Source organism: Anopheles funestus, chromosome 2RL (genome assembly GCF_943734845.2).
Source record: "Anopheles funestus chromosome 2RL, idAnoFuneDA-416_04, whole genome shotgun sequence".
In the NCBI taxonomy this organism is placed as follows: Eukaryota; Metazoa; Arthropoda; class Insecta; order Diptera; family Culicidae; genus Anopheles; species Anopheles funestus.
In genome coordinates, this window is record NC_064598.1 from 48,224,289 (window position 1) to 48,252,127 (window position 27,839).

General features: G+C 45.6%; 6 protein-coding genes and 3 non-coding genes across 11 annotated transcripts in view; 6 read left to right on the forward strand and 3 right to left on the reverse strand.

Annotated features, from left to right (window-relative positions):
- LOC125760875 (FH2 domain-containing protein 1) overlaps positions 1-12,898 on the forward strand; it is a 45,818-nt gene extending 32,920 nt beyond the window's left edge. The window contains exons 1-11 of one of the 3 annotated variants that reach the window (XM_049421424.1): positions 888-1,265; positions 1,481-1,514; positions 4,897-5,044; positions 5,448-6,547; positions 6,635-6,735; positions 6,819-7,068; positions 7,139-7,265; positions 7,338-7,584; positions 7,657-8,116; positions 8,352-8,737; positions 8,821-12,898. In XM_049421424.1, coding sequence (XP_049277381.1) covers positions 1,112-1,265; positions 1,481-1,514; positions 4,897-5,044; positions 5,448-6,547; positions 6,635-6,735; positions 6,819-7,068; positions 7,139-7,265; positions 7,338-7,584; positions 7,657-8,116; positions 8,352-8,737; positions 8,821-11,096 — 5,283 coding nt within the window. In that variant the 5' untranslated portion in view covers positions 888-1,111 and the 3' untranslated portion in view covers positions 11,097-12,898. Of the gene's footprint in view, positions 1-887; positions 1,266-1,480; positions 1,515-4,896; positions 5,045-5,447; positions 6,548-6,634; positions 6,736-6,818; positions 7,069-7,138; positions 7,266-7,337; positions 7,585-7,656; positions 8,117-8,351; positions 8,738-8,820 lie in introns of those variants that run through there. The other 2 variants (XM_049421422.1, XM_049421423.1) reach the window with 2 other exon arrangements.
- A 112-nt stretch (positions 12,899-13,010) lies between these two features.
- LOC125760904 (male-specific lethal 3 homolog) lies at positions 13,011-15,067 on the forward strand. The gene is made up of 4 exons (XM_049421492.1): positions 13,011-13,337; positions 13,429-13,607; positions 13,692-13,852; positions 13,918-15,067. The coding sequence occupies exons 1-4, from the start codon at positions 13,230-13,232 to the stop codon at positions 14,970-14,972; spliced, it is 1,503 nt and encodes a 500-aa protein (XP_049277449.1). The 5' UTR covers positions 13,011-13,229; the 3' UTR covers positions 14,973-15,067.
- A 99-nt stretch (positions 15,068-15,166) lies between these two features.
- On the forward strand, positions 15,167-17,048 carry LOC125760905 (microfibrillar-associated protein 1). The gene is made up of 4 exons (XM_049421494.1): positions 15,167-15,356; positions 15,447-15,600; positions 15,676-16,434; positions 16,502-17,048. The coding sequence occupies exons 1-4, from the start codon at positions 15,287-15,289 to the stop codon at positions 16,935-16,937; spliced, it is 1,419 nt and encodes a 472-aa protein (XP_049277451.1). The 5' UTR covers positions 15,167-15,286; the 3' UTR covers positions 16,938-17,048.
- A 1-nt stretch (position 17,049) lies between these two features.
- On the reverse strand, positions 17,050-24,358 carry LOC125760883 (uncharacterized). Its single transcript, XM_049421453.1, has 6 exons — positions 24,178-24,358; positions 23,049-24,103; positions 22,204-22,989; positions 19,752-20,691; positions 17,238-17,408; positions 17,050-17,166 (listed from the first exon to the last, which is right to left on the reverse strand). Exons 1-6 carry the CDS (start codon positions 24,190-24,192, stop codon positions 17,071-17,073), a joined length of 3,063 nt encoding a protein of 1,020 aa, XP_049277410.1. The 5' UTR covers positions 24,193-24,358; the 3' UTR covers positions 17,050-17,070.
- Positions 17,653-19,607, forward strand: LOC125760907 (protein disulfide-isomerase A6 homolog). The gene has a single exon (XM_049421496.1). It carries the CDS (start codon positions 17,939-17,941, stop codon positions 19,262-19,264), a length of 1,326 nt encoding a protein of 441 aa, XP_049277453.1. The 5' UTR covers positions 17,653-17,938; the 3' UTR covers positions 19,265-19,607.
- Positions 20,751-20,822, reverse strand: Trnad-guc (transfer RNA aspartic acid (anticodon GUC)). Its single transcript has one exon. It is a non-coding gene; the product is annotated as a tRNA-Asp (tRNA).
- Positions 21,208-21,279, reverse strand: Trnad-guc (transfer RNA aspartic acid (anticodon GUC)). The gene has a single exon. It is a non-coding gene; the product is annotated as a tRNA-Asp (tRNA).
- On the forward strand, positions 21,425-21,496 carry Trnad-guc (transfer RNA aspartic acid (anticodon GUC)). The gene has a single exon. It is a non-coding gene; the product is annotated as a tRNA-Asp (tRNA).
- A 217-nt stretch (positions 24,359-24,575) lies between the features above and the next one.
- On the forward strand, positions 24,576-27,769 carry LOC125760892 (putative sodium-coupled neutral amino acid transporter 10). The gene is made up of 4 exons (XM_049421469.1): positions 24,576-24,864; positions 24,937-25,054; positions 25,127-25,529; positions 25,593-27,769. The coding sequence occupies exons 1-4, from the start codon at positions 24,778-24,780 to the stop codon at positions 27,514-27,516; spliced, it is 2,532 nt and encodes an 843-aa protein (XP_049277426.1). The 5' UTR covers positions 24,576-24,777; the 3' UTR covers positions 27,517-27,769.
- Positions 27,770-27,839: the final 70 nt, after the last annotated feature.

The window sequence follows — 27,839 nt, forward strand, 5'->3', positions numbered from 1 at the left end:
GTGGTATGCGGTGGTTTGGTACCAATGTAATTTCTTGCAGGATTAAAAGCGCCTTTGGTTTTGTCAGTCTTCATCAACTGACACACATGTTTGTTGCCTCACCGCGGCAATACACGATGTAATTAACATGTTACACAAATCACAGTACCAATTCTATTTCGTTCTACTGGTTATGTGATCATTGAAGTAGCGAACGATCTATTTCATACGATTTATACAAAATTGAAGAAATCACACTAAACACATCCTTTTTACCCAATAAAGACATCGTAAATAAGAATATTGGGCAGTATTACATATATATTTTGTAATAATCATAACATCGAGCCAAGCGAAGCAAGGCCGTTGGTGGTGATTCTTTGCCCACATTACTTTTGGTAAACAAAACATTGCTTATCAGTGTGAAACCACTAGCCCACGCACACCCGCCGAGAAACTCTGCGTCTAATTGCAATCTGTTTGCGACCTTGTCGAGGACGCGCGGTTGCCGTTTGTCGTCAGTCAGCACGGTAGAGATTGTTATCGTATTGCTTTCCTGCCTTTAGAGTAGATACACAACTGTTGCAGTAAAATATCGTATACTGCAGCGCATAGACTCGAAGCAATCTGCTTCCGATAAGACCGGGGTATCGGTGAAATCGATGATGAGCCAATGATGAAGGGTTATGAAAGGGAAGCAAAAAAAAACACAGAAAACTGATTACTAATCGGAATGAGACACGGTTTGCAAAATTCTGGAAAAGCATAAGCCTGCCTAGGTGTGTAGAAGCTGATAACTGAAGCTTAAGAGTAACGTAACCATAAGGTGCAAGTTCTCTTTCCCCCACGCCGATAGCAAATGACACGTTCCTTCAAATCTTTACACCATCCTTCAGCCGTTTTGATGCGAAACCGGTGCGCGTAAACGGTGGACTTGTCAGTGCTATCGGTGTCGTTTAATCAACGACCCGATAGATAAGATTTGCTTTGGCCCGGTTGGCTCGTTGGAGCAGAGCATCGTTTTCGGTTGCGATGATTCTGCCCCAATTGTACGTCCCCAGTTCGTTTGCACACTGTGTCGTGATTTGACGTTACGGCGCGTCGCGTTATGTTGCCGTACAGCCGCTAAATTATGGCCATCATGTTGCAACAGCAGTTAGGGTTTGGCCCACTGGTGGACAATTGTGTCAGCCCACGGATCATGGTGAACGATGTGTTTTTTAACGATACGCCAGAATTATCGTCCTTGGAAGAGGAGATGAAAGGTGCAGATGAGTGTGTGGAAGGTAGGTAGGTGCTGATGGGAACGAGCCTAGTTCGTGTGTACTCAATAAACTCGAAGAAAAAAAAAAGATCCTAATTCTGATGGTGCAGTTTGTTGAATAGCTTGTATTATCTTAATCACTGGTTTGATTGCGGGTGTTTGGTCGATCCATTTCTAATGCAAAAAACCCAATCCATAATCCTCTATTGATTCTCACGTTTTCTTTTATTTTTTCAGGATTAAACCTCATACCAGTATTAAATAATTTAAGGTAAGTGCATCCGTCCTTGAACAAACGATAGATTACGACAGATCAATGATGGAAATAATTCTTCAACGAGCATTCGTGCAGAAGACAGATGAACAGGTTCAAGCTGTACTGTCATCATCGGGAGAATATGAAATCTTCAAGAATGATTTACAACGCCCAGTGGTACGGTAGATAAGGGCCCAGAGTAAAGAAGCATCGAAGCTTGTTTTTTCGGGGACGGTGCCACAAACTCCAACAAGCGTGAAAAGATCAGTGACAGATAATCGGATTATATTGACAGTTCATAAAAGCAGAACCGATGGATAGGATCGTATCGATGAAAAACAGGATGTGTTCCGTGTGCTTTGTCGCTTTACAGTGGATCTGAGCGGTTTATTACGCACCTAGCAAAGATTAGGACGTGGTAATCGTTGGCGGAAAAACATTAACCAGTTATAATGGTTAATGGGTTTCAATTACTTTATCGTGCCGTTCTTGATAGTGGGTGAGTTCGTGGTAATTTCGTTGGAATCGTTGCGTCGGACATGTGTAAGGAAGTGAATCGCACCTATCGAAAGGGGGGTTTGCTCACGTTCGAAAGCTCGGTCAACCCCGTCCTTGATAAGGGGAGTGCGTGAGTGATTGGTGTTCTAGCGAATTAGCTGTGGAGTGTGTGTGGCTATACACCTGTGCAGTTTAAAGGTGACAACAAGCGATCGTCAAGCAAATTTTGGTGACTAATAGTTTGCTCCCATTAGTCAGATATGGGAAATAAAAAAAAAATATTTAAATAACAATTGAAGATTAAAATCATGGAAACGTGCAACATGTAACTGCCCTTTACCTGTGCTAGGGTAAGCACAATACGCACCGGCCATATCAATCATCCGGCTCCAGTGTGGCGTGTGCCATTCTGTAAAGATCGACCTTTTGGAACGACAGTTTGACGTAACAATTGTGGTGTGTATTTCGACGGTGTCCTCGCTATTATGGCGCCCATACTCAACATATCTAGGCTGTGGATAGAGCAAACCACCAGACACATGTGTAGCAGTGTCGTGATAAGAGCAAAACAAAATTTGAACTACAGCTCAACGACACCATCAATTCATTCAGCGTTCATCACGTCGTAGAAAAACGTGTGCAACGTGTTTTGTGTGATTTTTGTTGTTGTATGTTTTTCTGCTTTGATAACGATTGTGCAGCATTGTGATGTTTCCGTTTGTTATGTTGTTTTTTTGTTTATCGAAACCCTTTTCCAGCAGAGATTAAAACAACAACAAGGCTACGTTGTGGTGTTAAGTGGAAGAATAGAATGTTGGTACACCTTCGTTTCCATTGCGGAAGAAGCCACGATCTTGACATACTGGCGTATAGCGACAGACGACCCATTGGGTCAGCAGGGTTGATGGTCGTGCGAAAGGGTGTAAACAAGAAAGTAGATAAATTCACAATCGTTGGTGTTGAAGTAGAAACGTAATAAAAAAAAACTCACAAACAAACACTTAAACATGTGTTTTCCTATGGAGCATCATCGTTCCTATTGCGGAGGATACACCGACAACACACGTGGGCTAGATGCGCTATGATGATGTCTACCAACAGATACAAAGTAGTTTTTTTTCTTTCGTCGTACACACCGGCAAGTGAATCACCTGTTCAGCGAGAGAAAACATACTCATCTTCATCCTCTCATCGCTCACACACACACCTGGAGCTTGCAAGCCGGTGAAAAGGTGCGTTCCACTGCTGTTGTTGATATTGTTGTGGTCACAGATTATAGAGAATCCGTGTTGTGTGAGAGCGCGAGAATGCGACAGATTTAGTTGGAGACAACCACCACCAACAACAACATCTGTGCGTGGAGGAAAGCACGCGAGAGAAATGGCACGCGAGTGCGCATGAGTCAGCAACACGTGCTCGGGCAAGAACTTCACTGCACGCGGTTACGCCGATATGTGGCAGGGCTCTCAACCGCCAAACCGTTCGATGCAGAGGTTTTCTCTACTATTTCTCTCTCTCTCTCGCGCTCTATCTGATACGATCATTCCCGTCGGCAATCAGATGTTTTTCGCGTGCTCCATACAGATTGGAATGTTTGGTCGGAAATTGGCAGACCATACACACGAACACGGAAGATTCTCTTCGAGATCAGGAAATGCAACATTATTTCCTAAATTCTAAACTATCCTTTAGTGATAGTGCAAACCAGTGATAAGGGTACAATTTAGGTTAAAATGATTACTTTAGTACACGTAGACTCGCACTAGGAAACTACACCGCGTAGTTGCTGGCGCGAAAGAGACCGCGAGTACGGGTACGGACATTAGTTTGTTTCGCGTTGCGGCTTTTCCCGTCTCGCACGCTCAGTTACAGCGTTTAATAGTGCGGTGGCTAGGAGGACCGACCTCCAGCAGGGCGAATACCAGCGGGTATTCGAAAATAGTCGCGTGCTAGTGCAAACCCGAGTAGTTTATCCCGCAAAAAGCGACTGCGGCATACTGTGAGACTGTGAGGCAATATACATAGTTCGCTTTCACACCAATCGTTCTACCGCGCGTTCCAATCGTTCATATCCTTCCTGTCAGCCAGCCAGGATCTTTGTGGTTGCTACTTTTTAAGCTTTCTCCACAGCAACCCCTTTCGGGTTGCGTTGGTGAGCTATTTTTGGGACACCGTTCGTTCTAAAACGGGAACTCAAGCAAGGAAGGCATCCAGAAGAACAACAGCAACCAAAGTCCACTTCCTTTACGAAGCGAATTATGACAGTTCGGTAACACTGTTCTGTGGTGGTTTGAGGGCTTTGATTCTGCTTTCATACGGTGATGATAGTTTTTTTTGTACATTTGTTGGTTCCTTACTGTTTACCAGTGTCGTGTCAGTATTGCAGTACACTCGCACGCACCGTCCGTCGTAGTAGGCTACACGAAAAGAAAACCGTCCGCGTTTTGCCACTTCTAGAGCAGTCTCTTTTCTGCCGTCTTCCCTGGTTTGTCCACTGCACTCCGTGTGTACTGCCGTGTGCAGTGGGAAAGTGCAATTCAGTTCAGGGTGAAAATTCTGTGCAGAGAATCTTGGCACATCATCATCATCCGTGTGCGTGTGTTTGTGTAACGTGGATCCAACACGCTCTCCACACGTACGGAAACGGAACCGAAACCCCGAATGAATATCGTCCAGGAGCTGAGTGAACTGTGCCGTCGGAAGTTGACCAGTCTCGGTATACGGCTCGCCAACAGTTGAGATCTAAAATTGCGTGATTTGTGGTAAATCTGTTTGAAATGAAAAGCTCCCTATGACCTTTGTACCCCGTTTGTTTAGAGCCGTGGCAATTTGGCCTATGTTTCGGTGCGTGTGTGCTGCTAATGTTTTCCTAACCTTTTATTTGCCCTTCTTTGTACAGGCGGACGGCCAGCAGCGTTCCGGACGTTGCCTCCCAGTTGGAGGTGTTCGACGAGCAGCAAGAATGCGACCTATCCCAGAGCCTCCAAGTGCCGGACGGGATCGATCTGAACTCGCATCTTGATGTCTTCAATGCCATTTTAGCACAGGTAAGCAATGTAACAGATGGTATATTGGTGAACAAACCTGGCAGATCCAGATAAGTACAGCCTCCAGCAAATCCTGCAGTTGTTCTTGCCCCCCTGGGGTAGGATTTGCAATCGGAGCAAATTGAGATGAATTTTACATTACGCTTGGATGCAGTCGCATCGTACGTACAAGTGCAATGGGGATAAAAGGATTCACTTTCATTAGTGTGTGCTGCGGTTGAGGATATTAAAGTGTCATTAGTGTGCAGCTTCTAGAGCTTGTCGAGCCGAGAACAAGGTCAACCATTGAAAGTCATTTCTTTAATTAAGAATGCTGCTTAGAAAGAGGATTGATGCAAAAGCGTCCATGCCACTAACGGGTTGGTGTGAAACTGGTTTTGTTTACTTACTGTTTCCGTTGCAGGTCGCCGGCACACCGCAAGCTACGCCATTTCTAAGCATACTTCAGCACTTACTGCAGATTGACCCGAAGGAGCAGATTAGTGACATTGTCTGGGATACGGCCGAAACGCTCGTACACCGGGCCACACTGCTGGAGGACAAAGAAGCTTCGGCCCGCCTGCTGAGGGCACCCAGCGTGCAGAAATTCTTCACCTGTCCACACTGCCGGGGCGATCTGAGTGGAGGCCCTGCACGGCGCCCATCCATCGGTAGCTCACTGCAGCCCTCGCCAAGCACAACCTTCAATCCGCCACCACCACCACCACCGTCGGCTCAGTGTGCCGCAGCACCACCACCACCACCGCCACCCGGTGGTGGGCCAGCTCCACCACCACCTCCTCCGCCACCACTTGCCGGTGGTCGAGCACCACCACCGCCACCTCCGCCGATGGCCGGTGGACCACCGCCACCTGCACCACCGGCACCGCCGGCACCCAACTTACTGTCCGTGCAGGCCAACTCCAATGGTCCACTGGCCCGTTCGAAGACACCGGACGAGCAGATTGTAATCGTGAAACCATTACCGCAACAGGAAACGCCAGTGCCACGCGCCAAGATGAAGACCATCAACTGGAACAAGATACCGCCACAAAGGGTACTTGGCAAACAAAACATATGGTCGATTGTGGCCGATTCACATCAGGATAGCCCGATGGCGGATCTGAACTGGGACGAAATGGAAGGGCTGTTTTGTCTGCAGACCCAAACGCAAGGTTCGCCAAAACTTGGCCATCGATCGGGAGCGTCCGGAGGCGATGGTAGCAACGGTACGGATACACCAGATGCACGGAAATCACGGAAAGAGAACGAAATCACACTGTTGGACGGTAAGCGAAGCTTGAACGTTAACATCTTTCTGAAGCAGTTCCGTACCACAAACGAGGACATCATACAGTTGATACGGAACGGTGAGCATGAGGACATCGGGGCGGAGAAACTGCGCGGACTGCTCAAGCTGCTGCCCGAGGTGGACGAGCTCGAGATGCTGCGAGCCTTCGACGGTGATAACAATAGGCTGGGCAATGCGGAGAAATTTCTGCTTCAGCTGGTACAAGTGCCTAAGTGAGTGTACAAACTGCACAAAATTGGGATCATTCTTTTTCAATGTCTTTTGTGTGTTTTGTGGCTCTTCTGCTCATCTCATTACAGTTACAAATTACGAATCGAAAGCATGCTGCTCAAGGAAGAATTTAAGGCAAACTTGATGTACTTGGAGCCAAATATACACGCTATGCTATTTGCGGGTGAAGGTAAGTGACTTCTAGCAGTGACTTATTGGTGGACATAATAGTGAAGTTTGCAAATTTGCTGATAATCACATATAACCCTACAGATCTGATGAACAACAAACCGCTCCAGGAGGTACTGTACATGGTCGTGGTGGCTGGAAACTTTCTCAATTCCGGTGGATACGCGGGTAATGCAGCTGGTGTGAAGCTGTCCTCGTTGCAGAAACTTACCGATATTCGGGCGAATAAACCGGGCATGAACCTGATACACTTTGTAGCGCTACAAGCGGAGAAGAAAAATTCCACATTGCTGGAATTCCCCGGTCAGTTAACAATGCTGGAGAATGCGACCAAGTGAGTGACCGATTAGGTGTGGTATGGGGAAGCGTGACGATAACACATTATTTGCACTATTTGCTTACAGAACCACCGTGGAACAGATCAGCAACGAAGTAAACGCGATCGACAATCGCATCAAAAAGATCAAGAAACAGATCGAGCTACCGAAGACGGAGGAGGATATCAAATTCCAAATGGAAGAATTTCTTAGTGTAAGCTTTCAAAAAAAAAGTTCCTTTGGTGTGTACGTGTATAACAGTCAATTAATTCGTTGTGGTTTTTAGGCAGCGGAACAGGATGTTATAATGCTTCAGCGTGCACTGAAGCAGCTGGAAGCGATGCGCCTTCAGTTGGCCGAATTCTTCTGCGAGGATATGGCCACGTTTAAGATGGAGGAATGTTTTAAGATTTTCCACAACTTTAGCGAAAAGTTCCAGCACGCTGTGAAGGACAATGAAAAGCGACGGGTGCAGGAAGAGCAGGCCACGCTACGTAGGAAACAGCGTGAAGAAACTCTTAGGAGAAGGCAATGTAAGACTTTTTGTTTTGGTGCACAACTGATGAACGCGTTTTTTTAACCTGTGCCTTCTGATCATCTTCTAGCTAATCAACCCGGAACACCGGTATCGGATTCGGAAGGTAGCTTACTGTTGGATGCATCACAGTATGATCTGCGCTACAGCCCAGCGATGTCCCGTCGTCGGTTGGGCTCATTCAACAGTAATGGTGATGCACTACTGATGCGGGATGAGTGTGCATCTCCAGATATTACACCCAACGGTAGTCTAAGACGACGCCGTAGTCGAGTTCTTTCGGAAGAAGATGAAGGTAATCTCATGGACTTTTTGCGCTCGTCGGGCCACGAGAGCAGTAATCGGGAGCGAAAGTCTGCTGCGTATGGTAGTCTGGATAGATCCTGGGCACGTCGGGCCCGTTCGGGCAGCGGAAGTAAAAAGCGTCCTGATCTGCTGAACGTTCAGTTCGGTGGGGATCGTGAACGACCTAGCTCACCTTCGCCGCTGGCCGAATCAAAGCCGCTCGCGGTGGAAGAACACAAACCGAGGTATGTACAATCTGCATTAACCCATCCCCATGGTGTCCTGTGGTGTTTGCTGCTTTTGTTTGCTATCTTTCTAACTTTCATTCCCTGTGCTAACCATCGAACGTGTATTTCGCACCCATTTCGTTCATGTTTGTCGTACTTGTCCATCATTTGCTTACGTACGCAATGACCCGCTTTGCACTCGGACCCCGGTGGTTTTTGTCGCCGTACGGTCGCGGTCTCTTACCGAATCCAGAATTTCCAGAGAATGGCGGCAGAAGATCGAATCATGGCTGCAGGCAAACGAGCAGGACGAGCGACACAATGACGATTACAAGAAGAAGCTTAAACGCGTCGCTGCTAATCGGCGATCTTACGAAACGGACAACGAAAGCGATCGTGGCAGCAAGCTGGATCCACTACCGGAGGAGAAACCACCAACGGTAACCTCACCCGAACCACCCAGCGTTCCCAGAATAGTGGCCCCGGCTGGACAAGGGCAGGTGTCAGCGGTATCACCATCACCGTCGGATCAACAAATGTTCGGTGGATCAATGACGTACAAACGGGTCTATCCAAATTGGCGTCCGGCGACGTCACTCGAACAGACGGATGTCGTTGGTACGATAGAGGCCTTGACAGGTTTGTTTATACCATTTTTTTCTGTACACCTATAATCCCCACACTATCTAGGAACTTTTTTTAACGTATTTGCTTCATTTCAGGTGCGGCCTCACCGGATGCGGATAAATCACCCTGGCGCAAATCGGTCCTGAACACAGCAAACAGTACGGAGGGTGATGATCTGGCTAACCAGCGCTACCGCCGACAACGTTCCCGCGAAGGAGCTAATCCGAGTTCCAATCTGCAGTCAATCCTCGAGGAAGACAAGCGTAAAAACATTATCCAATCGTTGGGCGAACGGCCACCATCTGATCGGCTTCAGATCTACATCCGTCGTGGATCGGATAACCCTCCTGTAATGTCGCCGGAAAATTCGCCCACTTCCGCCACTGGTGGTAAGAGTGTCGGGGCCAGAGATACCCAAGGAGAAGAGCACAAGCAGTCAATTTACATCCGACAGCAGGTTGGCAGTGACAAGCAATCGAACGCTGCCGGTACACCGTCTACGATATCGTCCAGTACGACCAGTACAATATCCGGCTCAGAAGTGGTCGGAGTAGCTGGAGCAGATACGACGACATCACCATCCTCTGGTGCTGTGGCTCCACCTCCCCGTCGTACTCGGCGTGCCCATCACGTGTATGACGAGTCTACTAACAATAAGATTGAGATAGATTCAGATAACATCGAAACGCCTCCCTCAATTCGTCGTAACGTTGGGGGAATTGGTGGAACTGGAGCAACGGGCGTTTCCTCTACAGGTGGAGGTTCCTGTCGACGGTTACACCACCAGAGTCAGAGCGATTCGAAGGATTCACATTCGCTGCTAGCAAATGACTCGGGTAAGGGTTCTTCGGCTGCCGACAGTACCGGCGCAGAAGTTCTAGGAGATGGTCAGTTCGATCGGTTCTCTTCTGCTAGACGTACGCGTCGTTTCAAGCGACCGATCGATCTGGGAGCATCTGGAGCGGGCAGTGGCAATGAGACTACCACTACCACGGCGACCACAGCATCTCCATCGCCAGACTCCTTGCCAGACAGTGTGTCACAGAACCCATTACTGTTGCCCACCAGCATGACGTCGACCGGCAACAAAGACAGCGCGAAGCATGAGCAAGAACAGCGTTTGAAGCGCTGGCAGGACAAACTAAAATCATCGACAGATACGACGAAGACGAGTGGTACGGGTACGGTTCCAAACGGTCGTGAGTCACCGCGTTCGCACGCTGAAGCCGTCCTCAATAGGGCCAGCAAAGTTGGACGCACCATTAGTCGCATCAGTCAGGAGGATGTGCGTGAAGCCATCCGTAGTCTGAAATCTCCAACACCCGAACGTACGTGGAGTCCGACTAAGGATATCCATCAGCACCACGTCAAGGGTGCACCGGTGACGCATGAACTCAATGACGAGGGTTTCGAGGAGACCCAGAGTCTCGTATCAGACACACCTTCGCAGGGTAAGGATAGTGTGTCATCCTGTAATGACTATGGCTCGGATACAAAGAGCAAACGTGTCGTGACAGCATCACCATCTCCAGTTACAAAGCTCTCGTCCCATAACTCAACCGCAAATCTTAAAACGAGTCGTAACAGTAGCTCAAGTATGGCCAGCATTCTGATGGTAAAGAATGGAAGCTCCGGTCTCGAGCGAAGCCGCTCGTTGCGTGTTCCACCCGCTGCTACTAGCTCCTCCCCCGTTAGCAAGAATCTCCTACCACGCCGGACGGCCTCGATGCGACGTGGTACTACAGCGTCGGCAACCAGTCTGGACAGCACTCAAAGTTTACTTCGGCCGATCGCCCGTCAAACGCATGATGTTGAGCGGAGTAATTCCCGCACTAGTCTGCGTTCGTCGCGCTCATCACTGAGCAGTGCTGTATCGACGAATACTGTCCGTAAGGTACCACCACCGTTGCGTTCCGGACCAAATGCCACCAGCAATAGCACCTACTCCAAGACTTTCTCTCCGCTCTCTACGATGGCGACATCAACGCTATCGGCAAACAGTTCTCCATCCAAACGGCCCTTGGGTACTGCTACCTCGGGCAACATCGGGCATCGGGGTGCACCGGCCAGTCGCAGCAGTTCTAGTGGCTCTAGCATTGGTCCAGCGGCGACCATTGTTCGCAAGCCGCCCGCCAAATCGGCAACCAAGGAGAATCAGCTGCATTCTTCGTCTGGCGGCCGGTTACCACCGGGTAGCAAGTCGACTAGTAGTGGCAGCCTGGCTGGATCTGGCACTGGTGGTGGTGTTAGTCCAACGCCAGCCTCGGGACGTCAGTCGGCCGCCGCACAGCAAACTGCGGTGTCCAGCCGACGTACCAGTGGGTTCATGCGTCCAACTACCTCCAGTGCCACCAAAGTGAAGGGCAAATAGTAAAGTTCCGAGTCTTAATGTTGAAGGTCTCGCGGTAGAACCATTAGTAGTCATCAAGTCATCTCTTCTACTTGTAGATGCGCCTATTTTTAACAAACCCCACTTTTTTCATTTATCACACACCACTTCCGTGCACACGACCTACATATGCCGTCCACTTGGTTGCATTTTGCGTATGCGCCGAACCAGAAGCAAAATGGACCAGCGAGAATTGCTAGATTTTGTTATACGAATAGCTGTTTTTTTTCTTAATTTTGGAGAACACTTTTCAATTGAGCCCCGACATTTTTGGTCGCACAATTTCATACGTTATACGCTTAATGAAAATTTAAGGGTGATGAGAAGGTGTTTAATCCCCCTTACGATGATGCCAGTTTCCTCGGACGCTTGGGAGAAGAAGCGCTAAGCTGGAACACCATGCCATGGGCGTTAGATATTTAATGTGTTGAGGGCAATAACGATAAAGATGATAATAATGATAGTGAAATCGATCGACAACGTTAAAATGCATGCCACGCGAAAATGTGGATTGGGTTTGTAACGTTAGCTGGCGCCATTAGCTGTTTGAGATATAAGTATATACGTCCGAGCGCATGTGTTTTCGAGATGATGTGTTATTTATTTACATACATATATATAGATACATATATGCAGCATGTTACAAAACGATTGTCTAGTACGAGCAATACTAATTTCCCTTCTACACAAAGATCGGATACCGAACGATAGATGAAGATGTGTCATTGTTATAGAAACACTGGTAAACTGATAGATTCGTGTTAGACTAAAGTAGTATATATATACATTAGGTTAGATAGGTAATGCGAATTTTTGCGGCCGGAATAGATGATCATGATCGCAGAAAATCGCTATCGAAACAAAAAAACTCAAATTGGTTACTCATCGAACAATATACCCTCGGATAATTAACGCCTTTAGAACTTTAGAAAATCAATTTTGTAAACTAGACAAAGAACAAACCAACCAGTCCTAAACGGAAATGCAATGTATCCTCCCCCACATTTCCATTATTCCCAAGCAAAACATAACGATGTACCATTTGTGGAGAAACCCAAGCTAAGTAAAACACTAAAACCACATGCTAATGGTAAGAAGTACGCGGACTTTTCATCCTTTGCCCTTTTTATCTTTCGGAATACGGTTATATAAATATATCAATTTAATGCTTTTTTTATTATAAATTTCTTAATATAATCTTGGTGCGGAAATTCAAAATTTATAATCAAAATTTTTAAAATTGTTACGTAGGCGTAAACGGAAAGGAAATTATAATTAAACAAAAAACACACACAAAAACGAAAACAAAAATCAAACAAGTACATACGCGTGATTCAAGTTACTTCCCAGTGCATGTTGGTTATTAACGAATAATGCTGAAACGTTAACCACTGAAAGCGTTTTAAGTAATAGCAAGCGAAGTATATTATAATTACAAACGGCTCTATCAGCGTGCAAGATTTACTAATCCATTTACTAATTCAATTCTACTCTTTAAATGCTAGAATTGCATAGGACAACAACAAACTGCAAAATGTAACCAGTTGTGAAAAATGTGTGTAAGACGATCCCAGGTGAGATTGTTGTTAATCCTCCCTTCGTGCTATTTGCTCCCAAAACCCGTACAAGCAGTACATTTCGTATGCATTCGTTACACATTTTCCATTTGTACTTGATTGCGCATACTAGGTTCGATGTTATTGCTCGAATAGTTGGTAACAGAATGGAACAGTGTTGAAAGAAATAAAAACAAGAATGAAACTTATATTTCGTACAATACAAAAGTCGCTTTTTCGTATCTCCGACTATCGAAAGAAAATTTGTTGCTTCGCAGATGTTTTGCTGAAAAAACAATGTTCCAACGGATTTTTTTAAAACCACCCCACATGTCAAACAATAGCGTAGCCTTTTGACAGATAGCATGCGCACGCATTTACGCACGCACGTTCAAGGCCATCCATTTGTTTACCGACAAATGTGACATTCGTCGGCAATTGCAGACGCTGCAGCTGCAAAGTTTCCACAAAATCCAGTATTTTGTTCACGATTTTACGCGCACAGCGATTTTAATTCTGCGTCCAAAAACAACACGGCTTCAAAATTGAGTCGCCTAGCATGGTTTCAACCCGTGGCCATAACACGAAATACAAATTTTGCGATGGTGAAAAGGTGCTCTGCTACGAGCCGGATCCGACCAAAGCGAAGGTTCTGTACGATTCAAAGGTAATGCACAAAAGAAATGTACAACATGGGGTGTGTTTCGGTTTTATGTTTCCGGCTCATTTGCTTACTGTTTGGTATTTGCGTTTTAAAGGTACTGGAAGTGTCCGAAGGTAAAGACAAACGGGGCCGGCGTATCGTAGAATATTTGATACACTTCCAGGGCTGGAACTCATCCTGGGATCGAAAAGTTAGTGAAGATTTCATACTTAAGGATACGGAAGAGAATCGACAATTACAGAAAGATTTGGCGGAAAAGTCACAGCTTTATCAGTGAGTAAATTTGGAAGCAATCTGCAGGGCGTCATAATTAAAGCGTACTTTAACCGTTTTACATAATGTTGTTTCATTCGCCAGAGGTGGTTATTTGTATCGCAAGGAGCGAAAAAAACAACGCGCCAAAAGCTTAACCGATCGTATTGAAAATGCAAAGGCGCAACCCATCAATCCATCGTCCGAAGATGGTAGTTCGTGCAGTAACGGTTTTAGCAGGGATGACAATGAATACAATATCGATGGTAAGAAGGTTCGAAGGTCTGCCGACAGTGAAATATTATAATATAACGCTCTACGTTTGTTCTAGATATGGACGAATACTATAGCAGCTCGGTGGAGAGCTCGCACGAGGAAGAAAAGGTTTACCTCCAAGCTGGAAATAAGTTCCGCAAGCATCTTGACCTAGACCAGCACCTAATAGTGTCCGATGGTATGCTGGTTGAACTGCCAGCGAAGCTTCCTGTGGTGACTATATTGGAAGATTTCGTTCGCTACTACACCATCCGCCAACTGTTTGAGTGTGGCCATCAGGAACAAGCAAAGTCCCGGCGGCGTAACAGTTCTGCCCTACGCAGTGAGCACAAAATACGGGACTACGAGCAGATACGTACGAATGTGGAACTGTGCAAGGAGGTGGCAGACGGGTTGCGCGTGTACTTTGACTTTACGCTTCAGGATTATCTGCTATACCCGCAGGAAAAAGCACAAGCCCAGCTCATCCTGGCCGAAGAAAACCTTCATAACTTCACGTACATTGCATCGCAAAATCTGTCCCTAGACATGCTTACCGTACGGCTTGAATCGCCTACGGTGGATGTGCATCAGCCGCTGAGCGAACATTCCGACCATCAATCGACATCGGCTACATCTGCTGAGGAACGTCGTCGCAGACGATTGCGTTCACACAAGAACGAGGAGAACGAGTTTGTGTTGGATTTTGGTGCCCTGCAACAGAGTGCAGCAGTCGCCTCCGGTCAGCAAGGACATCAGATTCAACCGAGCGTGGCAGTGGAATGTACCGGCAATCTGTCGCCTTTTGGATCAAGCCTAAATCTTCTACGTTCCGTCATTCCTCAGAACGTGACCATTTCGCGAGAAGCCAAAGAGGTGTTAGACGACGTATTTCGGTGGCGTATACTACCATCGAATGCGCCCGCCGAACCGTCCATGATCTACGGTGCAGTTCATCTGGCGCGGCTCATCGTAAAGTTGCCGGAATTTCTATCCGCAACGGCAATGGCAGACGAGAAGCTGAAGCTTTTGCTCAAGTTCTTGGACATATTTGCCGAGTTTATCGAGGAGCACGAAGAATGGTTCGGGAAGCAATTTTATTTCAGCTTAAGGGACAATGAAGGTGTGTGAATTAGGGTTAAAGCTTTAGTTTTTAGCATATTACGTGTGCAGTTATTTGATAGGAATAGAATTAAATCGAATAAATGTGTTTAGTAATTTAAAAAAAAGTCGTTGATTGCTTTATTCCGCACCACACTGTATTTGTTCTACCTGTGGTGTATACATCTCGTGCGGAAAAATCATAGCTTTTGGCAACACTGGCCCAAACGTCAAATGGCAGATTTGTTTGTTTACTATCAGCTTGGATTTTCCCCGAGAAACATCGGTCCGTGCGATTTATTTTCAATTTTATCCAGTTGAAGGAATTGCAAAAAGCACTAAACATGAGTCCTCCAACTACACAGTATGGTATACAAAGTACTGCTGGAGCAGTTCCAGTCAAAAACACAAAGGGTACGTATCAGGAATGGTAGCAAAGATGAGAAGTTCTGCAGCAATAGGAAAGATTGATAAATAATGTATTTTGTTATTTGTATGTATCAGGTGAAATATCGATGCAGAAAGTAAAAGTGCATCGCTATGTATCGGGAAAGCGACCAGAATATGCACAATACGCAAGCAGCGATGAAGAGTCAGAGGATGACGATTTCATGGAACATCGTCGTGCGAACGAAGAGCAGCAGCAGCGAGAAGATTCGTAAGTAGATTGACTATTTTTTTTTTTGAACTTGGAACCCTAGCGATTCAAAAACAATATTTCTTCCAAAATTAGTGACAATAATGATTTGCCGGAGGATGTCGACGATCCACGCATACGACGGTTACAAGCGGTTCGAGCGGAAACCCAGGATGATCTTGAACGGGAACGCAAAGAGCGGCATCGGGTAATACACGAACCGGAGTTGGTAGAATCTGATGATAACGATGAGCGCAGTGATGGTGACGACGAAAATGATCGCAGACGCTACAGTGATGATGAACGGGAACAGACAAATGCATCATCCCGCCGAAGACGTATTTCCTTAGGTTCCGAGTCAGAATCGGAAGCCGAACTGAGCGATTCGGAGATCGAACGCAGGCGAAATCTGTTGAAAGCTAAAATGCTTCAGCAGAAACAACGCGAAGAAGAGGAATTGCTGCAGAAGCAAGAGGAAGAGGGTATGTCGGATTCGGAAGAATCCGAGAGCTCCGAGTACGAGGAGGAAACGGAAAGCGACGAAGAAAACGAACCCCGACTAAAGCCACTGTTCGTGCGTAAAAAGGATCGTACAACGATCATTGAGAAAGAGCGCGAAGCAAACCGGCAGAAGCAGCTCGAGTACGAGGCGAAAAAGATGGCCAAAGAACGACGGAAACAGACATTACGCTTGGTGGAGGACAGCATCAAGAAGGAGCTGGAAAAAACGAAGGTTGAGAACGAACCATCATTGAACGATGTTAACACGGACGACGAGAACGACGAAGTGGAATACGAAGCGTGGAAATTGCGCGAATTGAAACGCATCAAGCGGGATCGCGAGGAAAAGGAACAGTGAGTATAAGGGGTAGAACGATCCTTTGACGGAACAGCGTAATTAATTGTCACTCGTTTATTTTAGAATCGAGAAAGAAAAGCAGGAAATCGAACGGCTGCGCAACATGACGGAGGAGGAACGCCGGCAGGAGCTGCGTAACAACCCGAAACAGGTCACGAACAAGAACGTGAAGGGCAAGTACAAGTTCCTGCAGAAGTACTACCATCGGGGTGCATTCTACCTCGACGAAGAGGACGACGTGTACAAGCAGGACTTCTCGGCACCGACACTCGAGGATCACTTCGACAAGACGATCCTGCCGAAGGTGATGCAGGTGAAAAACTTTGGCCGATGTGGCCGAACCAAGTACACGCATCTGGTCGACCAGGACACGACCAAGTTCGACTCACCGTGGGTAGCAGACACGGCAAACAGTACCATCTTCCACTCGGAGAAAGCCGGTGGCATGAAGCAGGTGTTCGACAAACCTTCGCTTTATCGCAAAAAGCGCGATGCATAGACATTTATTCACTTCGTATTACAGTTCTAGCTCAGTAACAAAGCGATAATTATTAACTTACGTAAGAAATAAGTTGGAAATAAATAAACTGCGCACCTGGGATTAATAGTACTACCGTGCAGCTATGTTTTACTCACTGTTCGTTCTTATCCAGAATGATGGCTTGCATGGTTGGGAAATGTTTTTCCAGCACGTAAAAAATGCTGACCATACCGGAATCGAATAATTGCTGTAAGTAAATTGAGACAGATGACAATGTTATGGGTTATTAATTTCGAGCTCCACTGGTAAGGATAATACCTCGCATGTTTTATCCAGGAACAGCAGCTTACATCCGTCGCAGTAAAGGAAACTGATGAACAGGATTAGGAAGGCGAGATGCCGCTGTTTCTTATTTATCGATACTTGGCGACATTCGTCTCCAAAAATGTGAATGTTGATGCCATTGATTCCATGCAGGCTGAATGGAGTCTAAGAATAAGAAGAACGTAAATCGCACGATTTAATTACATTTAATCTACTTCCAGCATTATATCACATTATTTGTTTGAGGAAACGAATTGAGAAAAATATGAATTTAAAAAGGATAAAATTCCAAAATACAATTTCGAAACTCTCTCCATTGCAAACGCTGGTTCGAATTTAAATCATTATTAACCTTGACTTCTTCTCTTTGGCATTGCTTGCGTTTATACCAGAGCTCGAGGGTTCAATTGTTGGCCAATCGCTGGCGACCAAATCATACCCATTGCAACCGGTGCATTTGTGTGTGTATAAAAGTCCTAAACAGCGGCTTTTCTGAGTTCGCCTTTTTGTTTATGGTGGGTGCAATAATAATCGACATACGGGACAGCGCACAGCATAAGTTCGGTGGAATACAATCGGCTGCTAGTTAATCACGGTCAGCCCGGTACCAAGGCGATAGCAGACACCTCTTTCCCATTCTTCTACTGGTAATAGCTACGTGGCCAGAACAACAACACCTCATCAACATTTCAACGATGATTCCGCGGGTGGTTGCGGGTGTTTTGGTGCTTTTCTTTGCGGCCAGCACACAGGCCCTTTACTCATCATCCGATGATGTCGTGGCACTGACGACGGCCAACTTTGATCGTACCGTAGTAAAGAGCGACGAAGTATGGGTGGTTGAGTTTTATGCACCGTTCTGTGGCCACTGCCGTAGCCTGGTGCCGGAATACAAAAAGGCGGCCACCGCACTGAAGGGTGTGATCAAGGTCGGTGGAGTGAACTGCGAGGAGGAGCAGGGCCTTTGCGGACAGCACGGTGTACGAGGCTATCCGACCATTAAGATCTTCGGTGCGAACAAACGATCTCCGGTGGATTACAATGGACAGCGTACGGCCAAGGATATCGCGGAGGCAGCGTTGGCGGAGGCGAAGAAAAAGATCAAGAACGTTCTCGGCGGTGGCGGTGGTGGTGGTGGTGGTAGCAGTAGCGGCGGAAGTGATAGTGGCAGCGGATCCAAGGACGACGTTATCGAGCTAACTGATGCAAACTTCGACAAGCTGGTGTTGCAAGGCGAGGAAGCATGGTTGGTAGAATTCTTCGCACCGTGGTGTGGTCACTGCAAAAATTTGGCACCACACTGGGCAAGGGCTGCGACGGAGCTGAAGGGCAAGGTGAAGCTTGGCGCTCTCGATGCAACGGTACACCAGCAGAAAATGGCCGAGTACGGTGTGCAGGGTTTTCCGACGATCAAATACTTCCCGGCTGGCACGAAGGATCGCAACTCCGCCGAAGATTACAACGGTGGCCGCACATCGTCCGATATTGTAAACTGGGCGCTCGATAAGTACACCGAAGACATCCCTAGTCCGGAAATTGTGCAGCTAACCTCGGAACAGGTTGCACGGGACACGTGCCAGAAGAAACCGTTGTGTGTTGTAGCCGTGCTGCCACACATTCTCGACTGTAATGCCGAATGCCGCAACCGGTACGTGCAGATCCTGCAGACGATGGGCGACAAGTACAAGAAGAAGGATTGGGGTTGGCTGTGGACGGAGGGTGGCGCACAGCTCGACCTAGAATCGACACTTGATATCGGTGGTTTCGGCTATCCGGCCATGGCTGTGGTTAATCTGAAGAAAATGAAGTACTCGCTACTGCGTGGCTCATTTTCCAATGATGGAATCAACGAATTTTTGCGAGATCTTTCCTTTGGCCGAGGTCATACGGCACCGGTGAAGGGTGCGGAGCTGCCAAAGATTCACACCGTCGAACCGTGGGACGGTAAGGACGGCCAGCTACCCGAGGAGGAAGACATCGACCTGTCCGACGTGGATCTGGACGAGAAGGATGAGCTGTAAGATTAGTCAAAGGACTGCGCCAGCAAGCTAGCTGGGAGAACAATTCCGTCTTTCGGTTTGCCAGTTTTCCCCCATTCGCGATATCTTCCCATGGAAGCGCTTCGTGTGCTGTAGGTTCGTAAGAATAGGAGATTGCAACACAGAAAGGATGCATTGTCCATGCACAACAGCAAAGTAACAGTCAGTTGCATTTACCAGTTACACACAACCAATAACACCACTCCCAAACGTTGGATTTTACCGGTTATATTCCGGATGGGAAAAAGTGTATAATTTCCATTGTAAAGTATCAGAGATCAGAGAGGTGAGAAAAAAAATAATAAAGAACTGATAGGAAAATATAGCACCGTGTGTATGAAGTCGTTTTACTGTTTTGTCACCAGCAATGGTTTCTAAACACACGTGTCCACGACCACTTATATCAAAAACGATCAATGTGTTTAATATGTATAGTACAAAGTACAAAGAAACCGTGTTCCAAACTTACCTGCATGTAGTCGCTGGTGTTTCCGTATTCCAGGCCATGTCTCTCATATTCAAAGAAAACTTTTGCGCTTCCACCCAGCTCGGGCAGGTCCTCCGAAACCGATGTTACCAGTTGACAAACCTGACGCAACTTTTGCACATGCAGCTTGTCGACCATTGGAAGGATGAGATTGTTTAAGCACATTTCCCTCACATCCTGACGGTGCTTTTCGAGAAGATACAGTCGCTTTAGTTTAATTTTCATGCTGGCCATCTTTGAACTGTTGCATCCGTGTGGTAATTGTTGCAGTTCTTTTTGCGTGGAGACAATTTTGCCCAACAGAGCATTGGATTCTTGCAACAGTTGGCGTGGTACAGAAAAGTGGCTTGAACTTTCAGAGAGTTTGTTCTCACGTTGATAGTCTTCGAGCATGGTCTCTGTGCCGGTTATACGGGATGTTAGAGATTTTTCACGCAAATCAAGCGAATCAATTTGTTCATTTAACTCGTTGATATCTGCAGATGGCTCATCTTCGGAAGAGCCAAACTGGTTTGCTGCATCTTCGATTGTCGGAATAGTGCGCAATATTAATTCACTACAAGTAGTCCAACAGTCAATCAGCTTTCCGTAGATAGTAGATGATATGCCCGCTGGCATTGAGCAAAAATCTTCCTCGTAACGGTTAAGTACAAATTGCATCTTATCGCATTTGCTTGAAATTTGATTTAAAATTTTATAGTACGATTTCTTGCTGTGATCTACCTTTTGCAGAATGGTTTTAAGTTCTTCATTTAAGCGTGATTCTTGTAGTTTCAGTTGCTCCGTGCTTGGTAGAGGTTGGACATTTTCAATCTGATCAATGAATTTCTCCAGTGCATCGTTACGTGCCTGCAGTCGGTCAAGCTGATTTTCTGCTGTTATGCAACGAATCACGAGGTTTGGAAGCTCTTGCAATTGTATTCTGGAAGAAATTTGAAACAAAAATTGCATTAAAATTAGCAAAGTAGAAAAAAAACTCCTCTCCCCGACGGGGAATCGAACCCCGGTCTCCCGCGTGACAGGCGGGGATACTGACCACTATACTATCGAGGACATGAAAAACCCGCTCGTTAGAGCACTATTTCAGCTACCACACTGCAACATAACGAACCAGCTTAAAGATTCCATATAATTTCATGGACAAAGAATTGATTTTGAAAGGGGATCTAATAGTGATAATAAGTTTATCGTAACTTAGAATGATTTTTATTGATATTATAATATGCAATTGAATTTAAAAATTATTTATATTTTGGTACGATATGTATGTCGTACGATATGTCGGAGGAATGACACTTAAAAAATAGAATAGTCAACGAAATGCTATTATGAAAAGTACTAAGTAAATCTAGTAAAAAAATGAATTCTCATAAAACAGGAAAAAAACATTTCATAATATAGCAAACGTTGAAATATTTCATGCTGCAAAAAGATTCCTCTCCCCGACGGGGAATCGAACCCCGGTCTCCCGCGTGACAGGCGGGGATACTGACCACTATACTATCGAGGATATGCTCTTCCAGTGAATTTACGCACTTTTTGAAACATCCCCCTCTACGACATAATTTCAACCCTTGATGTTGAACAATCACAACAAGGGTGTGTGTGAAACGCCATCAAGTTTTTATTGCGTAGATTCGTCGCTTCATTCGACGTCCTCGATAGTATAGTGGTCAGTATCCCCGCCTGTCACGCGGGAGACCGGGGTTCGATTCCCCGTCGGGGAGAGGAATCTTTTTTTTGGCAGCATTACATATTTCAACGTTTGCTATAGGATCATATTTTGCAATCTCCAAACAAATGTAATAAAATGGTTTGAATGAATCCTGCATGTGTAAACAAGCATTGCGTTATTTATACCCAGTTTCAAACGCCGGTTCAAAACGTATTTCATCTCAAATCTACAATAGGTGATAAGTGTTGTACTTCATAGATCCTTTGAAAAGAGCAATTTATGTCAATCTTCAGTGAAGAGTCATTCGAATCATAAGTGAAATCTCTAGAGAATCCATAAATAAAAGTAAATCTGCATAGACTCATGTGCTCCTACCATAAAACATTGTATGCTTATAACATTTCCCAAGTTCTGCTAGTGCTTGATTGCAAAGCACCACGATTTCAAACATCACTAGTTCTTAAAAATTACCTATTTTTAGGTACCTAACCAAAAACAAATTTCTACTGCTTTCTTCTATGCAATTGAAGGATAGCAGTACTTGGATCAGCATTATTAGCTGATCATCATTGTAGAGATTAAATGCTCATAACACTAATGAATATCAGCAAATTGATATAAAACGAACCTATGCAATAATACATTTAATTGCTATTCAATCGCCGATAGGTAGCAGCAAAGGTTTGTTTGAGTCTCATAGACTGATTCAGAACATTTAGCTGAATAGTATTCATACTGGACGATTGCGTGTACACTTACCTAGGCCACTGAATGATGCTACCATTGTAAACACTGTCGAGTTTGGCCAGAAGGTCTTCCATGGCAGCAGTCAAATGCTCATACAATTCACGATTTGCATTTAGCTCCCGTTTTGCACGTAACTGGTTCTCTATATGTTGAACGAGAGTATTCACTTTAGCGACAGTGTCTTCGTAGTCCTTGCCAGTATCTTCTTCAGGGACATTTTTGCAGAGGAAATTATTTAAACTTGAACGGGCACGTGTTTCCAACACGACGAATGGGAATGTTTTGATGTTCTGCTCCTTTTCGATTATTTGCTTAACGCACGTAACACCATCCATCGATTTAAATATCGCTGAACAGGAAAGTCCTTCGCACCATTTAGTTCTTATGCCAGCATCTAGTGCACGTTCGTATACAAAACCCAGAAAAATTTCTTGCACGTTTGCGTCCAACATTTCTACTGCCAGCTTCACGGCAGCAATCGAAACGAGCTCGTTAAAAGGAACATTGCCGGACATTTCTAGATAGCTGTGCCAGATAGGCTGCTGGAGGCTCGAAATTTTAGCTTCGTATGTTGTAATTGCCTTTGTTGTTTCTACCATCTTAACAATGGTTTGCTGCAGCTGGTCAAGATCACGGTGAGCCTGATGGGTGTTGTCGCTTACCGTCGAAAAGTTGCCTAGATCTTTGAGCGCTAGCATTTGATCGATAAACGCACTTTTATCATTTTTCATTTGAATTACATCTCCTTGAGCGGATTTTAGTTGTATCTGCATGGATTGTTTGAGAAGTTGAAGATTGCTAAAAAAAAGACATTAAGGATTAATCCATGCTACATAGCGGTGGAAAACTTTACGTACCTTACATATGCCTTCCTTTCACTCTCATCGCTTATGTGCGACAGCACCAATAACGATTGATTGTTCTCGATGAAGCACCGTACACTCTCCAGCTTGAACTCCAAAAACCGAATGTTATCGACTTGATCTACAACGTCCTCTATCTCGCTGATGTGTGTCTTTAGTTTCTTTAGAGCAGTTTCGAATGCTTTTCGCAATTCCAATGACGCCCTTACTTCAAACAATTCCCCTTGGCAGAAAGCCAGCAAGTTTTCAAGCTCATTTTTCCTTACTTTTATGCTTGCAGCAGTAATTTCTTTAGTAATTACCATGGTTGTGTCGTAATCGCGAATCGCACGGATAGCTAGTAGCTGTCCCTTTTCGCGTGCCGTCTCTCGTAACATCAGTTTAAGCTGTTTTATATCGTCCTTGTAGCGTTGGACTTGCTGCGTATGCAGGCTACCGGTCATCTGCTGTAGAGAGTTCTTTAACTTTGAGTATTGATTCGACATTTCGATGCGTTCCTCCAGTTCCACTATCTCGGGTCGGAAGTCTTTTTGCTGCGTTGCGAGATATTTCATACGCAGTTCCTGCTTAAAACCACCATCAGTCTGGTGCCGTTCGTTAAACTGTCTACAGAACAGACAATCGTACATGATACCCCAAAGCTTCGACGAATTGACGACATGCTGCCGGAAGCGCCGTTGTGAAAGTAAAATGTTGAGATTAGGATAGTTTGCGGTACCGTAGAAAAACCCGGGACACAGTTGTTTAAAGTCTTCGATGGGAATTCTAAGCCATTCATCGATGGACACAAAACCTCCATGCCGTTCACTGCGCTGCAGGTTAAATCCTTTCCCATCAAATGGTGGACTTTGGCGACGGCGCAGGTGCTGGAACGGATCAACTTTCGTTTGGAGGCGTATCACGATGCAACTTACTGCTAGAAAGTCGAACAAGGGTAGAGCTTGACTGAAGAACCAGGGCAGTATCTTGCGCACCGTAGCATTTTGCAAACTAATCGACGATCGAACCAGTAACGTTTCAAGCGAACCATCATCCTTGGGGTAGGTTATCTGTAGTACAAAGATTACACATTACTGGCGAATAACTCGATTAACTGCATAAATGTACTTGTTTTCCGTATTACCCCGATAATGCGCATGGTATTGGTTGTGAAATATGTATACAAAAACTAATTTTCCACTAGAAGCACGTAAAACTACTATCGAGTTGCAAGCCACAAGTAAACTGCGTGTGTCACAACGTGCAGATTTTTCATTCGCTGAAAACGCTGAACAATAGGTGCTGGAAAACCGTTACAACTGCCATTTTGGAGAAATAATTTGAATGCGCTGTTAACATCGCAAACATTTGTTTTTATCGAATATATTTTCACTCAGCACTGTTATTGTAGCGATCCTACAAGTGAAAATAATATGTGAATTTTTGTAGCAACAGTTTTAAGCACTGGAAATATTGTTTGAAATGCTCATTTGTAGATTTTTTGCTCCTGTGCAGGGTGACTTCAAAATGTGCCTGTGTAGAGATGGGATACCCCAGCTATAAGCATCTTGCACGATGTGGTTTGACGTTTCTGACTCGCGTTTTCAAAACAAACACGTATTTTGTACGAAACGCCGCGTACGCAAACAATTTCTGCGGAGGAACATTTATGTGAAGAATTGTGAGAAAAAGCAAACTATCACTGCGTAGAAAGCATGATCCGGAAAGGTAAAACCCGTACGTGATGGAAACGAATACCGTGCAGACGGTCACGCTAACTAATAGTATCATCGGTGTGGGCATACTTTCTATGCCCTTTTGCTTTCAACGGGTAAGTACGATAACCGAAATGATTTAGCAATCTGCAGCAATATGTATTCTCGTTCTTGCCGTTTCATTTTAGTGCGGAATTGTGCTGTCAATAGTGCTGCTACTGCTCAGCAGCTATGTTACCCGTTTGGTGTGCAGCTATATGGTTAAATCGGCCATCATTTCCAGAAGAAAAAACTTTGAACAAATTGGTAAAATAGCACTCTCAAAATCTACATGGTTTGCATTTCTTTGACTAACCGACTGCTGTTTAATATTTTCAGCATTCTACGCTTTTGGTTCTGCCGGAAAATTGCTCGTAGAGCTATGCGTCGTTGGCTACCTGTTGGGCACGTGCATCGCCTACTTCGTTGTCGTCGGTGACCTTGGTCCTCAGATCACGGCCAAAATCCTGTCCATGCACGAAAGCGATAGCCTTCGAACATGGGTTATGATCGTGGTCACGATCGTGTGCATCATTCCGTTAGGGATGTTGCGAAATGTGGACAGCCTGGCGTCGGTTTGTACGGCCTCGCTAGGGTTCTACCTTTGTCTAGTGTTGAAGGTTGTTTCGGAATCGAGCGAAAAATTTCAACACACCGGCTGGTTCGAGCGGCTGGACTTGTGGAACTGGAGTGGCATATTACAGTGCATGCCTATATTTACCATGGCGCTATCCTGTCAGATGTAAGTGTGGTTTAAATTGCAGCATATTTAATTTCACTGACCATTCGAACCGTTATTTTACAGGCAAATATTTGAGGTGTACGCGACCATGCCCACCACATCGCTGGATAAGATGAGCCGAGTTATCCGGCAGTCAACAAACATCTGTACGATGATATACGTAGCGATCGGATTCTTCGGGTATGTCGCTTTCAATGGGCACCGGTTCTCTGGGAACATTCTCGTCGATTTTACTCCATCATTTGCTAGTGATATTATCAAGATGGGATTTGTGCTTTCGGTCGCGTTTAGTTTTCCGCTGGCGATCTTTCCATGCCGAGTAAGCCTTTACTCGCTGCTGTACAAGCGTGCCTCGGATGGACACATGTACATTCCTGAATCTAAATTTCGACCACTCACGATAGCGATCGTGGTTGTGGCGCTCGTCTTCGGTTTGCTAATACCATCGATCGAGGTGGTAATTGGCCTGGTCGGTTCTACGATTGGGGTTGCGATATGCTTGATCATACCGGCAGCGTGCTACATGACGATCTGCAAAACAAACATAAGCGAAAAGCAGCTTGCCCAAGTGATGATTGCGTTCGGCTTTATCATAATGGTGCTCGGAACGTACGCCAACTTGCACGCAATCGATCGTACACCGGAAAGAAAGTACGACCCCACTGTTCCACCGGCGGTGCTAGAAAAGCTCGTTGTGAAACCGGTGCCGATAGTATCGGAAAAAAGGGTAGACGATCCCAAACCACCAATTTTACCGGTAGAATCCATAACGGAGAAGGTCAAACCAAAGATAGAACCACCATACGACGCTGTACCGGCACCAGCAAAGCCAGCAATTGTCGATGGAGAATTGAGGAAGGACACGCCTGATGGAGAAGGATCTAACATCGTGCCACCGAACGCTGTTGAACCCTCGCCCAAAGACCCACATGCAGTGATCAATAACGAGGCTATACTAAAGGAAGAGCATGAAATAGCGGTGGAGGAAAAGGAGAAGATAGTGAAGGAAATTAGTGAGCTGAAAAATGCGAAAAAAGTGCTCGAAGCCGAGGTGGAAAACATCAAAGAAGAGCTGGTGAAGAAAAACAAAGAAACGGAACAGTTGGTGCTGAAGAAGCTAGATGAGATAGTGGAGAAAATAGCCGAGCAGAAGTCTGGCATGGGATCGCGAGAAGAGGACCAGCCAGCGAATGGGAATGCTGCAGCAGAACGCATCGTTCCGGAAGTGATAGCTAACGGGAAGCAAGATCCCGGACACATACCAAACGATCCGATCGTGAAGCTGCTGAAAGCGGGTGGAAACAATAAATCGATCCCGCAGGTAGGTGTGCATATTCCGGGTATAAGTGTGGGAAACGGTACAGAGGAGCGTAACGGACCGTCACCCGATGCGGATCGTGTAGACGCGCTAGAAGGTGCAGGTGCAGGTGCATTACCCGTTGAACGGACGCCTGACGGAGATGGAGCAAAACAAGCCGAGAAGGAGGTTGAGAAGGATGAAACGGAGAACGAAAAACGAGCTATAAAACTACCAGCAGTTGTAGCGGTGGAAGGTACCAATAAACAAGCGTCTGAAAATCGGCCAAATCTTCCGAAGTATAATGTGCCGCCGAATGCAGAATCTACCAAAAATGCAAAGGGTAGTGAAGTAGAAGCGAAACTTAATCCACCTGCAGACGGTGATAAAGTCGAGGAGAAGAATGTTCCGTTGCCTCCCTTGCCGGTGGAGGTACCGGCGGAAGTACCGGCCGAAGTTAGTCCTACCAAGAAAGTGGAACAAAAGCAGGAAAACATTGCCGATGAAGCGATGGCAGGAAAACGGGATTTGTTGGCAATGCGCTTGAAGCGTGAAGCGATTAATCCGCACGAGCCGGAAAACTGTCCAAAACGGAGTGTCGCATCCGCTGAAGTGGCTGGTGGGAAAGGAAATAGTCCATCCGAAAGCACGAATGAACCGGCCAAGCTGGAGAAGGATGGATTTCGTTAAAATTTATGCAGACTGAAAGATTACTGCTGCAGTGATAGGAAAAGGGGCAAGGGGGGGCAGAACAATGGACAAGGAAGTAAGGTGGTTTTTTGGATTTTTTTTTACAGATAAATAGTTTAATCTTGAAAGCCTGTCCGAGTATTCGTGGGGTAAGATACAGGAGGAGTGTGCAGCAATGATCGTTGTTAAGTCATATTCTTGAACGAGATGTGAAATAAACTTTAATTGGTTTCAATGAAATCCTGTACATGAACTAGAGCTGGAATTTGTTATTTTCATTCATTTGATACCTTTCGTAAATATTTCTTTTTTTTTTCTTTCTC

Coding starts and splice junctions, on each gene's coding strand:
- LOC125760904 (XM_049421492.1), top strand. CDS start 13,230: ATGGTTTCAACCCGTGGCCATAACACGAAATACAAATTTTGCGATGGT. Junction 13,338..13,428: donor AGGTTCTGTACGATTCAAAG/GTAATGCACAAA, acceptor TGCGTTTTAAAG/GTACTGGAAGTGTCCGAAGG. Junction 13,853..13,917: donor CAATGAATACAATATCGATG/GTAAGAAGGTTC, acceptor CGTTTGTTCTAG/ATATGGACGAATACTATAGC.
- LOC125760905 (XM_049421494.1), top strand. CDS start 15,287: ATGAGTCCTCCAACTACACAGTATGGTATACAAAGTACTGCTGGAGCA. Junction 15,357..15,446: donor TCCAGTCAAAAACACAAAGG/GTACGTATCAGG, acceptor TGTATGTATCAG/GTGAAATATCGATGCAGAAA. Junction 15,601..15,675: donor CAGCAGCAGCGAGAAGATTC/GTAAGTAGATTG, acceptor TTCCAAAATTAG/TGACAATAATGATTTGCCGG.
- LOC125760907 (XM_049421496.1), top strand. CDS start 17,939: ATGATTCCGCGGGTGGTTGCGGGTGTTTTGGTGCTTTTCTTTGCGGCC.
- LOC125760883 (XM_049421453.1), bottom strand. Junction 20,692..22,203: donor AGCATCATTCAGTGGCCTAG/GTAAGTGTACAC, acceptor AATTTCTTCCAG/AATACAATTGCAAGAGCTTC. Junction 17,409..19,751: donor ACACCAGCGACTACATGCAG/GTAAGTTTGGAA, acceptor TCTTATTCTTAG/ACTCCATTCAGCCTGCATGG.
- LOC125760892 (XM_049421469.1), top strand. CDS start 24,778: ATGGAAACGAATACCGTGCAGACGGTCACGCTAACTAATAGTATCATC. Junction 24,865..24,936: donor TGCCCTTTTGCTTTCAACGG/GTAAGTACGATA, acceptor GTTTCATTTTAG/TGCGGAATTGTGCTGTCAAT. Junction 25,530..25,592: donor ATGGCGCTATCCTGTCAGAT/GTAAGTGTGGTT, acceptor GTTATTTTACAG/GCAAATATTTGAGGTGTACG.